This window comes from Heterodontus francisci, chromosome 2 (assembly GCF_036365525.1).
Source record: "Heterodontus francisci isolate sHetFra1 chromosome 2, sHetFra1.hap1, whole genome shotgun sequence".
Lineage (NCBI taxonomy): Eukaryota > Metazoa > Chordata > Chondrichthyes > Heterodontiformes > Heterodontidae > Heterodontus > Heterodontus francisci.
The window spans coordinates 206882962-206899415 of record NC_090372.1 but is presented as its reverse complement, the minus strand read 5'-3'; the positions used below and the strand labels follow the sequence as shown (position 1 = coordinate 206899415).

General features: G+C 44.3%; 1 protein-coding gene across 1 annotated transcript in view; it reads right to left on the bottom strand.

Moving 5' to 3' along the window:
* The window catches only part of LOC137380250 (tetratricopeptide repeat protein 21B-like), a 173307-nt gene that overhangs the window by 92345 nt on the left and 64508 nt on the right, over window positions 1–16454 (bottom strand). Inside the window, exons 11-12 of the mRNA XM_068052110.1 lie at window positions 11979–12076; window positions 6930–7130 (exon numbers count right to left, since the gene is read on the bottom strand). Of these exons, the coding sequence (XP_067908211.1) occupies window positions 6930–7130; window positions 11979–12076 (299 nt within the window). The remainder of the gene's footprint in view (window positions 1–6929; window positions 7131–11978; window positions 12077–16454) is intronic.

The following is a 16454-nucleotide window of genomic DNA, read 5'->3' as shown; positions in this document are numbered from 1 at the left end:
AGACAAAGGACCATTCTCTGACACATTCAACCCACAATGGACTTTGTTCACCAGACACTAAAGGTGAGGAAGCTCACATTCCATGATGACAGCTAAGATGGCCGAATCCACAAAGAGACGTGGTCAAACCAGCTAGTCACATGACTAACCTACTGGGCAACCTGAGTTTTTTTGAATTGTACAGACAGTTTCAGAGAGAGAAACTGTTTTCTCCTGGACTGAGAAGAACTCTCCTGTCTGCTCCCATCTCTTGTTCACGGAACTCAAAACCCACTGAAGACACATGAACCTCAAGAAAGAAAAGTCTCTTACATGAACAAGGTTTAAGAAGAACACTGGGCCCCAACGACAAGCAAGACCTACCTACAATCAAGGACTCTACAGTGAGTTCTAAGAAGAGTAACCAAAAACCATCTTCAGATATTGCCTCAAACTTTTCTACTTTATTTCTTCTGCTCTTTTCTGTCTCTTTCTGCATGTGTGTATCACGTATGCATGTTAGCATGGTCGCTTTGCATATTCGTAGTTGTTAACCAGATTAGAGATCAAGATTAATAAACTTAGACCTTTCCTGCTAAAAGAAAGAGCTATAAGTTCTATTGGTGTCCACCAAAATGGCATTAACTGGTCATTTATTGGCTTTGGGGTGTGCAAATTGACTGTGGTGTTTACCTTCATGACAACAGTGACTGTACTTCAAAAATAATCCACTGATTGTAAAATGCTTTGGCATGTGATAAGGCACTATGTAATTTGTTCCCAGTGTTCAGAATCATTTAACTCCTGTTTACACACATGACCATTCCTTTAATGACCCTCTCTCTGTAACTTAGAGCCTCAAATCTAAGAATTACTCTTACTCGCTTTACCTTGAAACAACCTCCAATGCACCAAAGTTCTTTTGAAGTTAGGACACCCAGGAATGCATATAATGTGGGATAATTGCCATTTTTAGAAACCAAGGATCGGGATTTTCGGGTTTGGATCAGGACCCTGACGTTGGGATCAAATACGTGTCCCAATCCTGCACCATGTCGGGAGCAGTAACCCGACATCGATTTTTGTTGGATTGGCCAATTGGTGGCCAGATGGCAGCTCTCAAAGCTAGAGGGCCAATAGGAGTCCCACGAGCACTGAAGGAGCTGCAGCCTGCTCTTGCAGGTAAGGGAGAGAGAGAGGGCGCATCCATCTTGAGGCGCACTCTTAGCACTTTTAACCTATTTGAAATTAAAAATGGCCACATCTGCTAGATTACCATTGTGGAGGGGAAACCCCTCTACAGGGTAACCTGTGGCCACAGCTGTGGCCAAGTTGGCATGGTGGCTGCGGGGTTGGGAGGCCTCAAAGTGATACTGGCCCCCCTGGTCGGCCGCTTCCAGGCATCTGCCGTGCTCCCGACGCTGCGGTGGGGGGGGGGGGGGGGGGTGCCTACCTCTGATCAATGGCGTAATTAGTCTTTTAATTGACTTAACAAGTTACCCGCAGCTTGTGAGCAGGTTGCCAGCCATTCCTCGCTCGATATGGCCTCCAGGGAATGGCTAGGAATCAGGACCATGGCGGGGAACCAGCATGCCAGCCGACTTTGGGAAATTCCACTCCTGCCAGCTCTATTCCCGCCCATGTGTCAGGGCTAATATCCTGCCCGAAGGTATCAATCTCACCAAATTTTAAAATTTACTTAAAAGCAGAGAAGGAAATTGCCAGTTACTTGAGATTTTAAAAGTGTCCTTGAGCTGAGGCCACATCAGTTTTTTTAATTCATTCATGGGATGTGAGTGTCGCTGGCTCGGCCAGCATTCGTTGCCCATCCCTAATTGCCCTCGAGAAGGTGGCGATGAGCCACCTTCTTGAACGGCTGCAGTGCATCTGGTGTAGGTACACCCACAGTGCTGTTAGGAAGGGAGTTCCAGGTTTTTGACCCAGCAACAGTGAAGGAACGGTGATGTAGTTCCAAGTCAGGATGGAGTTTGGTTTGGAGGGTGTTGTATAATTGCCTTTAAGAGTGATGTCCCTTTAAGATCTCAATATGCTAATGAACTAGTGATGTAGTCATGTGACTACAAACCAGCATCACTCTACAACTGTGACACCCAGATGAAGGTTCTGTAAATAGTTTGCTCTGTAATATATATACTTGTTAGATGTTCATAAACTTGTTAGAGATCTTCAGCATAACTGGACTCCACGCATCTCATTTTTGCATCAGACAACATAAAGAACTCATTACGTGGTGGCAGCTGTGGTGAAAACACAAGATCTAAGCTTGAAGACCACAGCTTTGAAAACGACCCATCCTACAGCTAAAAAGAGCAAGTTCAAAAGGGGCACTGATCCAAAAAGTGGAAAGAAGTAGAAAGAACTCCAGCTGTAGAAGACAGAGCAAAGAACGACAGGCTGCAAATAAATTTCTACGATCAAGTGTGCTGCCGGTCGAGGGATACTGGTTTTACAAAAACAAGCTTTGAAGTGCTTAAAAGATTGATTTTTTTCTCAAAGGCTCTGTGGGAAAGGAAAAAAAGGCGAAACCCGATTCCTCTCCCAGGCTGATCGAGGTCGCGCCATAATGGGAGGCGTCCGACAGCAAAAAGCGCAGGAAACCTACAAATACTGCAGAGTTTCCATTCGCGCATCCAAAGTTAAAAAAAATTATTAACCCACTCAAGTGTTAAGAAAAGTCTCCATTTACGCAGCCACAGCTATTAAAAAAACATTAAACAACTCAAGCATGAAGAACATAAACAAACTCTAACAAAAAAGCAAATTGAACTGCCTATTGAACAGCTGTGTAAACAGACAAGCTTAATTGCTACAAACAAGGTAAACAGAGAACACTATCAAATACCTCCTCTTCTCCATCCAAGCAGCCAGTCTGAACAACAGACTATTTCTTAAAGGGAAACAGCGCAGAGTGAATAGAACAAAATTAAATAAAGACCAGAATGCAAAATAACAGCACAAAGATGGATATCAAATTTCCTAGTATGAACTGGAAGATACTGATATCCTATCCGAGTTCAAACGTTTTAAACAACGAATGCAGTTATGCTTCACAGACCAAGTGATTATAGCAAGCTCTAAAAATACTGACAGCAGTTGGAAATGAGGTGTTACACAGGATCAATACCTCTGAAGATGACCAGAAAGATCCCACAAAGATATGGAAAGTTCTAGAAGATCAACTTTGGTTAAGAGTGAATCTTAGAATTCACTGCCTGGAATTGATGTTCTACAGGCAACAGCCACAGGAATTAATAGACTAGTTCATCAGTAGATGCCGTAGTAAGGACAACAAATGCAATTTTTCAGAAACTGAGCTGTCGGAGCGACTACTAGAGCTGGTGATTGTCTCAACACCCATTCAAGTGTTTCAGAAAGACCTCTTGGGGAAAAAGAAAGGTCAAAGCATTGATGCACTGCTGGAAGATGGCAGGAAATACAAAGCCATTGTAGCTGGACAACAGCACCTGCGAGCACTAGGTGCAGCCAACAGTACTGTCACAATAACCAGGTCAAAAACAGCAAGCAAGCTGTGTGGTAAGTGTGGCTGGACCCACTCACTGCAAAATTGTCCTGCATTTCAAGATCTGTGCAAGGTGTGCAGTGCAAAAGGACACTGGGCTCGCCTATGCAAGAAATCTGGCTCCAAAGATGCAGCCAGAATTCACAGTAGGACACAAACAAACAGATGACAGATGCAGCAACAGGGCAACAGCAGCAAGGAGAGTTCCAGAGACCTGCATAAACGCAAGTCGATACACAAAGTCCACAGCAAAACAGACCTGAGACAAGACTCTGAGAGGCGTGATTCTCAGCCAGAAGTCGAGCAGGCATTTCACATTGTGAACCTGACACATTGTATTGATGAAGTCAAACATCTGGAAGCTTTTTCTACGATTAAAATCATGTGCCCAAAGAAAGCTGGCAAGCACACACTCAGGGTTAAGATTGACACCGGAGCTTGTGCAAATATCGTATCAGTCTGAATCCTGAAGGATATGTACCGAAGTCATTGGAAATCAATGATACAACCGGAAAATGCAAAGTTAATTGCATACAATGGGTCACCATCCCTTGCAATGGTGCACAAACAATGCAATGCAGCTATGGCAAGTCAGCATGGAAACCGCAAATATTTTACCTGGTAGGCACAAGCAGACCAGCAGTGGCAGGATTACCAGCGTGTAAGAACCTCAACATCGTGACTATCCACGAGGTCACCAAAGTACCCATCGCAGCAGAAGAGACCAAGGGTACCTGCATTGTGTCACAGTTCCTCCAGGATCTCAGTGGTTCTGGTTTGGAGAGTATCAGCCCCATCTCAGAGATGCCACACCAAGAGACTGAAGATCCAAATTCAGATGGTGAAAGTTCTTTGTCAAAAGGCAGTGTTTCTTGGCGCTCCAGTGACTCAGAGGTAGAGATTGACGTTGCAATGGCAAAGGCTGGCAGTGAAGAGCATTCCCAAAGGGAAATCTCCAAGGAGCAGAACCCATTTGCAGACTCTGGCCAAATGGTGCAGCCTGGAAACCCAGCAACAGCACAACTATGCCGTGCCCACACTTCTGCTCTCTTGAGAACTACCAGCACCAAAATGAGCCAGGACAGACAGGTACTTCCATGCAGCCAAGTACTCCTTCCCCAAAAAGTCCTCAACCTTGAGGGAGAAACCTCAGAAAAAACAGTAACAGATGAGACGCAAATTCTCTGAGCAAGAGCTGTCAAACCACCAAAATGATAAATGGACATTTAAGCCTCTGCACTTGTAAATTTCACGATCCCTATCCTTATACCTGTAAATTTTATAATCTATACCCCATATAACTAATTTTGATGTTATCTAATTTTATGCTTTTTTTACTTGTAGCATACGAGACTTATTGTTGGAAAGGGGATTAGATTAGATTAGAGATACAGCACTGAAACAGGCCCTTCGGCCCACCGAGTCTGTGCCGACCATCAGCCACCCATTTATACTAATCCCATATTCCTACCAAACATCCCCACCTGTCCCTATATTTCCCTACCACCTACCTATACTAGTGACAATTTATAATGGCCAATTTACCTACCAACCTGCAAGTCTTTTGGCTTGTGGGAGGAAACCGGAGCACCCGGAGAAAACCCACGCAGACACAGGGAGAACTTGCAAACTCCACACAGGCAGTACCCAGAATCGAACCCGGGTCCCTGGAGCTGTGAGGCTGCAGTGCTAACCACTACGCCACTGAGTCAACAGGATGTTGTATGACTGCCTTTAAGAGTGATGTCCCTTTAAGATCTCAGTATGCTAATGAGCTCATTACAGAGGGAGCTTGCAGGTGGTGATGTTCCCATGCCCTTGTCCTCCTAGGTAGTAGAGGTTGCAGGTTTGGAAGGTGCTGTCGAAGGAGGCATGGCGATCAGTTCATTAAAGTACAGATGAACGTAGCATGATAAATTGCTTATCAGCAAAAGAGTATTTCTTTTGGGATGGAAAACAGGATGCAACATAGGAAACAAAAAAATGGTGGTTTTAAGATTAATTCCTGACTTTACGCCAGTTCTAAACCCCATTTTAGCCAATGTTGCCAACAAACAGCAGGACAACTCAATATAACTTTAGAATAATTTGTTTCATAATTAACTCTGTTGACACCCAAGGGGTAAAACTCTTCTTAGCACCCAGTGATTCCACTAAATGAGCGTTAAAATTTTCTCATTTTTTTATTTGCAGTCACAAGAAAGTGTTGCTTTGTTCGGCATGTTTTCTGCGAGTATATATACGTTACAACAAAAAGTAAGCAGAAGATCAAGTTAGAATGCACTGGCAATAAATCTTCAAACCAAGCAACTAATGGCCTAAAAAGTACTTTAAAACAGCTTTTGGGCTTGTAGATTGTATCATGCCCCTAAAAAGGGGCGTGAGTCACTGGGCGCATACTGCACCCACCAGTTACCCATTGCAGTCTCTGTGCTGCCTGTTAATTACAATGATTTGTGCATGCAGCCTACACTATTCACTGGCTGTCACATTTAAAGATTCATCCACAGTCTGAGGTCTCTCTCTGTCCTGCCACACCATTAATAATCTTCCTGATTGAGCTTTTTTTTGGCTGCAAGAATGTACTATTTCACACATTTCTCTGACTGAATTGCATTTGCCAAGTATCTGCTCACCTGTTCCTGTAACTTGTTCCTGTCCTCCTGCAATCTTCCCACACACAGGTTGCTACGGCTCCTAATTTGGTATCATCTTTCACATCTCCTCTTTTGTGCCTATCCACATTTAATTTAGGTAAAATAATTTGAGAGATCAAATGGATGGTACAAGCCTATTATAGAATGGATTGTACACGGTCTATGGAGAGAAACTAGGTTGAAGAGACAAATTATCTTTTTTCATTCCATGCTCTTCCTTCTTCTTAATGGTATTTGCTGTTGGGCTCACTCAAAAGCTGGAGTTGCACTAATGCTACAAGAAAGTAAATACCAACTGCTAACTGTGAAATTTTAACAACTTCTTGTGATTATTGTGAGCAATACCTTGATTTTAAAATTCTCATCTTTGCCTTCAAATCCCTCCATGGCCTTACCCCTACCTATCTCTGTAATCACCTCCATCCCTGCAACCCGCTGACATCTCTGCACTCCTTTAATTCTGTCCTCTTGTGCATCCCTGATTTTAATCGCTCCACCATTAGCAGCCGAGCCTTCAGCTGCCTGGGCCCGAAACTCTGGAATTCCCTCCCTAAACATTTCTGCTTCTCTACCTCTGTCTCCTCCTTTAAAACCTACCTCTTTGATCAAGCTTTTGGTCACCCACACGCATATCTCCATTATGTGGCTCCGTGTCAGATTTTGCTTGTTAAGTGCTCCTGTGAAGCCCCTTCGGAATGGTTTACTACATTAAAGGTGCCATATAAATGTAAGTTGTTGTTGTTGACACTCACCTGATCCGGAGAGAGGGACAAAAGCTTCTTTACAATGTCAAGCAGAAATTCAGGGTTGAGCTTCTCATAGTACTCCAAACCAAGAGGAAGGTCTTCTAATGAAGTGAAGTGAATGTCTACAGCCCGGTTCAGAAACTTGATGATGACTTTCGGCCCTTTACATTTATCTGCAGCTAACACTGCTTGAAGATAAGCTAGTTCCTTTAAGAGAATACAGTCTTTATTTCAGCTAAATTGAGCTAAACAACGAGGCCCTTAAAATCCACAGGCTATTCTGAGACACTGCTGCCCTCTGCCATCCCAGCACATGCCCACCAGGGGAATGTAGTGGAAGGCTGAGTCCAAATCTGGTTGATGTATTGCCAGGATAAGGGGAGAGGGATGCAGAACTTCTGTCCTCCTTACGTCACTCTGGGTTACACCAGATGTTTGGCATGCCAAACTGAATGGGGCACATTGGCCCGGATAACCTCGCAGAAAACAGCTGATGAAGGGGAACCCTTGGTCTGTTGGAAAAATAGCGTTGGGTCAGAGCTGTCAACTGTAGAGTCAGCAGTTGCCCAGGGCCACGTTACCCTTCCTGGCTCTGGAGGATGGCAGTGATGTGTCCATAGTGGTGCGGATGCTCACTGGCCACATTCAAGTTGAGGAACCTTCTCCAGACCCCGACACATGCGTTGAGGATGGTGGGGGGATGGGGGGAGAAGGCCCGTGGATTTTTGGAACCTAAATATCATTGGCCATGATTTTGTGGTTAGCAGCAAAGGAACAGCACTCACTGTTCACCTTGCTGAGACCTGCCCACAAAGATTTTGCCAGCTTTAAAGCGCTGATTTGCTCTAATCTGGCATCTGATCCAGCAAAGCAACCTCTACAGGGATAGAAGCAAGGTTCTTCAACCAACCAACCAACCAGATTGAAGAATCCTAACTGAGACACGCAGACTCTTAACCAGGAAGTATAAAGCAGGAAATATAAATTAGATTTAAATGATGTACAGAAAGTGAAATACAGATTGAGAAATATAGATAGGATTAAGGGAGGGAGATAAACAAGACAGACAGAAAAGTTAAAAATAGTTTTAATTTTTATTCTCCAAATTAATTTTCTTCTGAGGAAATGAGACTCCACATTTGTAAAATTAAATTTTCAGGGCCAGAGAGGTAATTCAGCAATAATTATCACTTATTGCACCGTTAAGAACTAATTTACACCAGTCTAACTTTTTCAGTTGTCTATAGTGCAGAACAAATGGGCAGGTGCACCAAGTTCATGCTGTTGTACTCATTTTAGTGCCGAATCCATCGATGAGAACTGCAATTACGCATTCTATGGAGAAACTTCGGGATTTGCGAGTTTAACTGCGCATGCATGCATGCCAGCGGTTGCTGTCTGATTGATCCTATTATAATGGTGAGCACAGTTAGCCTCAGCGTTAATCTTGTCACAAAAATCTAGCCCAAAATAATGCTCACATCTTCAAAAAAACAATTTGGGCATTTCAGGGGTATCTATGTAACAGACTCTTTATCTAAATATATTGATGTATTAATTCTTTGTGATATATACAAATTAAAAAAATTATCTTATCATAAAGAACATATTTGTGGAGATTTCGTCCGATCAGTATTCTTTGAAAAATCGTAAGAATTTATTTTAAAATGTCATCAACTATAGCAAGCAAAGGTTTTTTTTTAACCCTATGACATTTTCTGTGGCTTGGCCTTAAGGTGATTCTGCCAGCAAGAATCCCAAACAAAACTAGGCAAAATTGGATGATGAAGTTGTCTGCCCTCTAGTTCATTAGTTTGCCACTTTCCTACTTTTCAGCATTAGGTCCCTATTAACTATGCCTGGCAATGAGGAAAATACACACTGGCGGTGATTCCATAGAACCATAGAAAAATTATGGCACAGAAGGAGGCCATTCAGCCCGTCATGTCCGTGCCGGCTGAAAAAAACAGCTGCCCAATCTTAGCTGGTTTAGCAGTGGCGCTAGCCCCTGTGCAGATAATGATCATGTGGTAAAGCTGGATATAGTGCTCAGATACCCTGCTCAGTTTTGGACTCAATCCATTCTGTATTTGTCCTGCAATCTTCAGCTCTGTACTGCCCCCCAGCTTTTTATACTAACTCGGACATAAGGCATCAGGCTTAACTTATAAAAAGTGAGCTACATGGTGGCTTTGTGCTTCAGGTCATCACTTTGAATATTATCTTGGGGGAAAAAAGACATGGTTGTGTATGCCAGCAGTGTGAAACAGGTTCATAGCAAATCAGCAGCCAGTTATACACTGCATCAGCTTTTATTTCCCATTGACTTGGAACCTCCAGCTGATTACCACCTACCCCGCACCCCACCACCACCTCCCCCCCCCCCACCCCACACCCTTAGCTGATGAATCAGTACTCCTCCATGTTGAAAAGCACTTGGAAGAAGCACTGAGGTTAGCAAGGGCACAGAATGTACTCTGGGTGGGAAATTTCAATGTCCATCACCAGGTGTGCCTCGGTAACACCACTACGGACCAAGTTGTCCAAGTCCTGAAGGACATAGCTGCTAGACTGGGTCTGTAACAGGTTGTAAGGGAACCAACAAGAGGGGAAAACCTACTTGACCTCGTCCTCACCAATCTACCTGTTGCACATGCATCTGTCCATGACAGTATTGGTAGGAGTGACCACCAAACAGTCCTTGTGGAGACAAAGTCCTGTCTTCACATTGAGGATACCCTCCATCATGCTGTGTGGCACTACCACCGTACTAAATGGGATAGTTTTGAACAGATCTAGCGAATCAAAACTGGACTTCCATGAGGTGCTGTGGGCCATCAGCAGCAGCAGAATTACATTCAACCACAATCTGTAACCTCATGGCCCAACATATCCTCTATGTTGGACTCTATCATTGCCATCAAGCCCAGAGACCAACCCCGGTTCAATGAAGAGTGCAGGAGGACATGCCAGGAACAACAGCAGGCATACCTCAAAATGAGGTGTCAACCTGGTGAAGCAACAACACAGGAGCACATGCATGCCATACACCAGAAGCAGCATGCGATAGACAGGGCTAAGCAATCCCACAACCAATGGATCAGATTGAAGCTCTGCAGTCCTGCCACATCCAGTTGTGAATGGCGGTGGATAATTAAACAAATAACAGGAGGAGGAGGCTCCACAAATATCCCCATCCTCAACGATGGGGGAGCCCAGCACATCAGTGCAAAAGGCAAGGCTGAAGCATTTGCAACCATCTTCAGCCAGAAGTGCCGAGTGGATGATCCATCTCAGCCTCCTCCTGAAGTCCCCAGAATCATAGATGCCGGTCTTCAGCTAATTCAATTCACTCCATGTGATATCAAGAAATGGCTGATGGCACAGGATACTGCAAAGGCGAAAGGGCCCTGACAACATTCCAGCAATAGTACTGAAGACTTGTGCTCCAGAACTTGCCACACCCCTAGCCAAGCTGCTTCAGTACAGCTACAGCACTGGCATCTTCCCGACAATGTGGAAAATTGCCCAGGTATGTCCTGTGCACAAAAGGCAGGACAAATCCAACCTGACCAATTACCACCCCATCCGTCTACTCATGATCATCAGCAAAGTGATGGAAGGTGTTATCGACAGTTCTATCAGCAATAACCTGCTCACTGGTGCTCCGTTTGGGTTCTGCCAGGGCCACTCAACTCTGACCTCATTACAGCCTTGGTCCAAACATGGACAAAAGAGCTGAACTCCAGAGGTGTATGCGAGTGATTGCCCTTGACATCAAGGTAGCATTTGATCGAGTGTGGCATCAAGGAGCCCTAGCAAATCTGGAGTCAATGGGAATTAGGGGGAAAACACCCCACTGGTTGAACTCATACCCAGCACAAAGGAAGATGGTTGTGGTTGTTGAAGGTCAATCATCTCAATCCCAGGACACCACTGCAGGAGTTCCTTAGGGTAGTGTCCTAGACACAAACATGTTCAGTTGCTTCATCAATGACCTTCCCTCCATCATAAGGTCACAAGTGGGGATGTTCGCTGATGATTGCACAATGTTCAGCACCATTCATGACTCCTCAGATACTGAGGCAGTCTGTGTCCATATGCAGCAAGACTTGGACAATGTTCAAGCTTGGGCTGATAAGTGGCAAGTTGCATTCACATCATACAAGTGCCAGGCAATGACCATCTCCAAGAGAGAATCCAACCATCTCCCCTTGACTTTCAATGGCATTACCATCGCTGAATCCCCCACTAACAACATCCTGGGGATTACAATTGACCAGAAACTGGACTGGGCCAGCCATATAAGTACTGTGACTACAAGAGCAGGTCAGAGGCTGGGAATTTTGCAGCGAGTAACTCACCTCCTGACTCCCCAAAGTCTATCCACTATCTACAAGGCACAAGTCAGGAAAACTCTCCACTTTCCTGGATGAATGCAGCTCCAATAACAGTCAAGAAGTTGGACACCATCCAGGACAAAACAGCCCACTTGATTGGCACCACATCCACCACCTTCAACATTTCACTACCTCCACCACTGACACACAATGGCAGCAGTGTTTACAATCACAAGATGCACTGTAGCAACTCAGTAAGGCTCCTTCGACAACAACTTCCAAACCCGTAACCTCTACCAACTAGAAGGGCAAGGGCAGCAGATGCATAGGAACACCACCACCTGCACGTTCCCCTCCAAGCCATATGGTCCCGTCTTGGAACTAAATCTCTGTTCCTTCAATGTCGCTGGGTCAAAATCCTGGAACTCCCTTCCTAACAGCACTGTGGGTGTACCTACACCACATGCACTGCAGCAGTTCAAGAAGGCGGCTTACCACCACCTTCTCAAGAGCAATTAGGGATGGGCAATAAATGCTGGCCTAGCCAGTGATGTCAACATCACGTGAAAGAATATTAAAAAAAGGCAAATTTCACAATTCAAAAGAAAAAATGTTTTGAGGTGGGCTACCATTTTTAGAAGGAAGCCTAAAGATAAAGCTATCATAGAGTCTTAACTAATAGTATTCTGGCAATAGGGCAAAATCTATTCCTTACCGCAGATGTTCCAGTGAACTCTTGTACTTCTTTTAGGAGCTCCAGCTGTTGTTCTGCATCCTCTAACTGCCCAAGCAAAATCTCGGCTTGGATTCTTCCTAAACACAATAGGTTGTTTCCATATTATCCAGTTACACCATCTTTGGAAAGCTTTAGAACTGTTTATTTGTTCTTTGTTGAACACGTAAACAAATAGTCATCTTCCTATCATATAGTCATAGTTAAAAAAAAGATTCCAGGTTTTCTAAACAGAAAATACACTTGCCTAGATGAGTGCAGCCCCAATAACACTCAAGCAGCTTGACACCATCCAGGAAAAAGCAGCCCGCTTGATTGGCACCCCGTCCACCACTTTCAATATTCACTCCCTTCACCACCGACGTGCAGTGGAAGCAGTGTGCACCATCTACACCGCAGCAACTCACCAAGGATCCTTTGACAGCACCTTCCAAACCCACGACCTCTACCACCTAGAAGAATAAGGGCAGCAGGCCCATGGGAACACCACCACCTACAGGTTCCCCTCCAAGTCACATACCATCCTGACTTGGAAATATATCACCATTCCTTCATTGTCACTGGGTCAAAATCCTGGAACTCCCTCCCTAACAGTACCTACACCCCAAGGACTGCAGTGGTTCAAGAAGGATATTCCTGGCCACCACACTGATGATTGTGCCCTTGCTCTGCACTTCATTATTCCCATATGGCCTTGATGTAGATGTTCCATGATATCTGATCTAGGTGAACTTGGAATGACTAGTCTGTCATTATAAACTAGCAAATCGTCGATGATTGTGAAGTATTTTCCATATTCATAAAAAGTTTTCATCATCTTCCCACTAGAACGTTCTTGTGCCCAACTTTGTGTGCAATACTGCCTTATATGAATACATTATTCATCGCTTTTTTGCGCATGACAAATTTCTTGCAGTTTCTGTATGCTTGCCGGCCAGTATTTTGCAGTATACTGTGAATATGACTCTATCTCATCCACAAAATTCACATCTTGTTGTGTCGGATGGTCTACCATCACTCTTGATAGCGCATCTGCAAATGTTTGCATCTTTCCCTGAATGTATACGGTCTCATACTTATATCTCATCAATCTTAAAACAAAATCTTTAGATTCTTGGAGGCATTTTTGCAATCTCCTTTTCTTCCAACAAAGAGACCGAAAGTTTATGGACTGTCTTGATGACGACTCTCAATCCAACGATATAATAAAATTTCTCACATGCTCATGTGACGGCAAGTGCTTTTCAATTACTGCATACCTTGGCTCTGTCTCAGCCAAAGCTCAAGATGCGTAGTATATTGGTTTCAAGAACCATCAGGTTGCTTCTGGAAAAGGACTGCCCCTAACCCTGTAGAGGAGGCATCTGCAGCTATCGTTGTTGGTAGTGTAGGGTTACAGTATGCCAAGATGTCTGGTGATATGAGCATATCTTTAATCTTCCAGAATGCTTGTTCTTGATGTGAACTCCAACACCACGCTTGATCTTTTTTTGAGGAATTGTCTTAGTGCTTGTTACCTGCACTAAATGAGGTATAAATGAGGATAACTGATACACCATTCCAAGGAATCTTTGGAGCTGCCGAACGGAAGTAGGAGTAGTATTCTGTAATAGCTCATGTCTTCTGTGGGTCTGCCATTATAACTTTACTGCTTACTATGTGTCCCAATAAACAAATTCGCACTTCTCATTCAGTGTTAGCCCTGCTTCTTGAAGTCGTTGTAGAACTGCTCAACTCTTTGGTCATGTTCCACTACTGACCGCCCATGTATCAGGATGTCATCCATGTCATCCCTTGGGACCTTCTAAGATGTTAGATATAGACCTTTGGAAGATCTCTGGTGTGGAGGTTATCTCAAATGGTAATCGATTGAAATAAAACCTTCCAAATGGTGTTATAAATGTGGTTAGTAATCTTGAGGTCCCATGTAAGGGTACCTGCCAAGATCCACTATTGGCGCGGGTTTGGTAAACATAATGCTCTGAGACAATTTTGCCACGCTGTCATCCACTGTGGACGTTGGGTGAATTTCACACGCTACTGCTTTGTCAAGCTGCGGTAAATCCGTACAGAGACGAAGAGCACCATTTTGTTCTGGGATTGGAACCATAGCCAAACGCCACTTTGTTAGTGTTGTAACAGGAGAAATGACTCCTATCTTGGTCATCTCATCCAGCTGATCTTGTACTTGGTTCATCAATGGGTGTGGTATCTTTCTGGATGTAAAGATACACACTGGTCTGGCATCTTATTTAAGTGTGACTCTATATTCTGTCTTGAGTCTTCCGAGATCTGTGAAAAGTTTTGTATAGTCTGCTTGAAAGCGACTGTTTACCTGTGGCTGTGTGACTTCATCAATCTTCTTGATCAGATGCAGGTCTAAACACGCTTTTCTGCTTAGGAGCCAAAATTCTTGCAAGGCGTACAGGGTCTCCATAACTTGTCTCCCTCTATATTGGAGAGTTGCTTGAATCTTACTCTTCAGTTTCAGCTGGGTCCCACCTGGACCATGCAACTGTGTGTCTCATCAACCATGGCTCTTGGTCTGACAGAACAGTGACACTAGCACCTGTGTCCAATTTGAAATTTTTAGGTGTCCATAAATATCCACCATCCAAAATCCCTGATTTGGTCATTAATTTACAAACGAACATATGAATTAGGAGCAGGAGTAGGTCACTCGGCTCGAGCCTGCTCCACCATTCAATAAGATCATGGCTGATCTGATTGTAACCTCAACTCCACATTCCCGCCTACCTCCAATAACCTTTCACCCCCTTGCTTATCAAGAATTTATCTACCACTGCCTTAAAAATATTCAAAGACTCTGCTTCCACTGCCTTTTGAGGAAGAGAATTCCAAAGACTCACAGCCCTCAGAGAGAAAAAATTTCTCCTCATCTCTGTCTTAAATGGGCGACCCCTGATTTTTAAACAGTGACCCCTAGTTCTAGATTCTCTCACAAGAGGAAACATCCTACCACAACCACCCTGTCAAGACCCCTCAGGATCTTATATGTTTCAGTCAAGTTGCCTCTTACTCTCCTAAACCCCAGTGGATACAAGCCTAGCCTGTCCAACCATTCCTCATAAGACAACCCGCCCATTCCAGGTATTAGTCTAGTAAACCTTCTTTGAACTGCTTCCAACGCATTTACATCCTTCCTTAAATAAGGAGACCAATACTGTACAACCAAGAGCGACGTCTCAATTCATTTCATCTTCGCTGCCTCCGGAGAATCCTTGGCATCAGGTGGCAGGACCTTATCCCCAACACAGAAGTCCTCGAGGCGGCCAACATCCCCAGCTTATACACCCTACTGAGTCAGCGGCGCTTGAGATGGCTTGGCCATGTGAGCCGCATGGAAGATGGCAGGATACCCAAGGACACATTGTACAGCGAGCTCGTCACTGGTACCAGACCCACCGGCCGTCCATGTCTCCGCTTTAAAGACGTCTGCAAACGCGACATGAAGTCCTGTGACATTGATCACAATACGTGGGAGTCAGTTGCCAGCGATCGCCAGAGCTGGCGGGCAGCCATAAAGACGGGGCTAAAGTGTGGCGAGTCGAAGAGACTTAGCAGTTGGCAGGAAAAAAGACAGAAGCGCAAGGGGGGAGCCAACTGTGTAACAGCCCGGACAACCAATTTTATCTGCAGCACCTGTGGAAGAGTCTGTCACTCTAGAATTGGCCTTTATAGCCACTCCAGGCACTGCTCCACAAACCACTGACCACCTCCAGGTGCTTACCCATTGTCTCCTGAGACAAGGAGGCCAAAGAAGAGAAGAAGATTGTACATAGTACTCCAGATGTGGTCTCACCGATGCCTGTATAACTGAAGCATAACCTCCCTACTTTTGTATTCAATTCCCCTCACAATAAACTATAACATTTTATTAGCTTTCCTAATTACTTGCTGGACCTGCATAGTAACCTTATTTGATTTTTCTCCTCGGAAATCTCCTGGTTCCTTTTCTGCTGGCAGGTGATGCACTTCATTCACTGTTCTTTGTGTAAGGTCTTTTGCTTTGTGACTTTGAGCAAAAAGGTTTTGCTCTGGCATATATTTCCATAATGGCCTGTCTTTCTACAGTTGAAACATTCCGCTTTACTAGCAGGAGACTGCTTCCGTCTGTGGCTCTTCCTGGCTCCACAGCCCTGGCACGGTTTCCCGGTGTCATGCACATTCTCACCTGTGTGTCTTCTTCTCTATAGATTGCCTCTCTATCTTTAGCTTCAAGAACTGTACAGTCATTGGATTTCTTCTAATCCAAGGCTTCTCTTCACCCCGCAGAATGGCTCGGTTTTGTCTTCGAACTTCCGCCTGTCGTATGATCTGAATTGCCTTCTCTTTTGATTGTAAGAGATCTGATAAAGATCATCAGCTATTCCGACAACTATTCAGTCTCTTATCAGTTCTGCCTTCAATTCTCCGTAGTCACATCCCTCAGCCAAT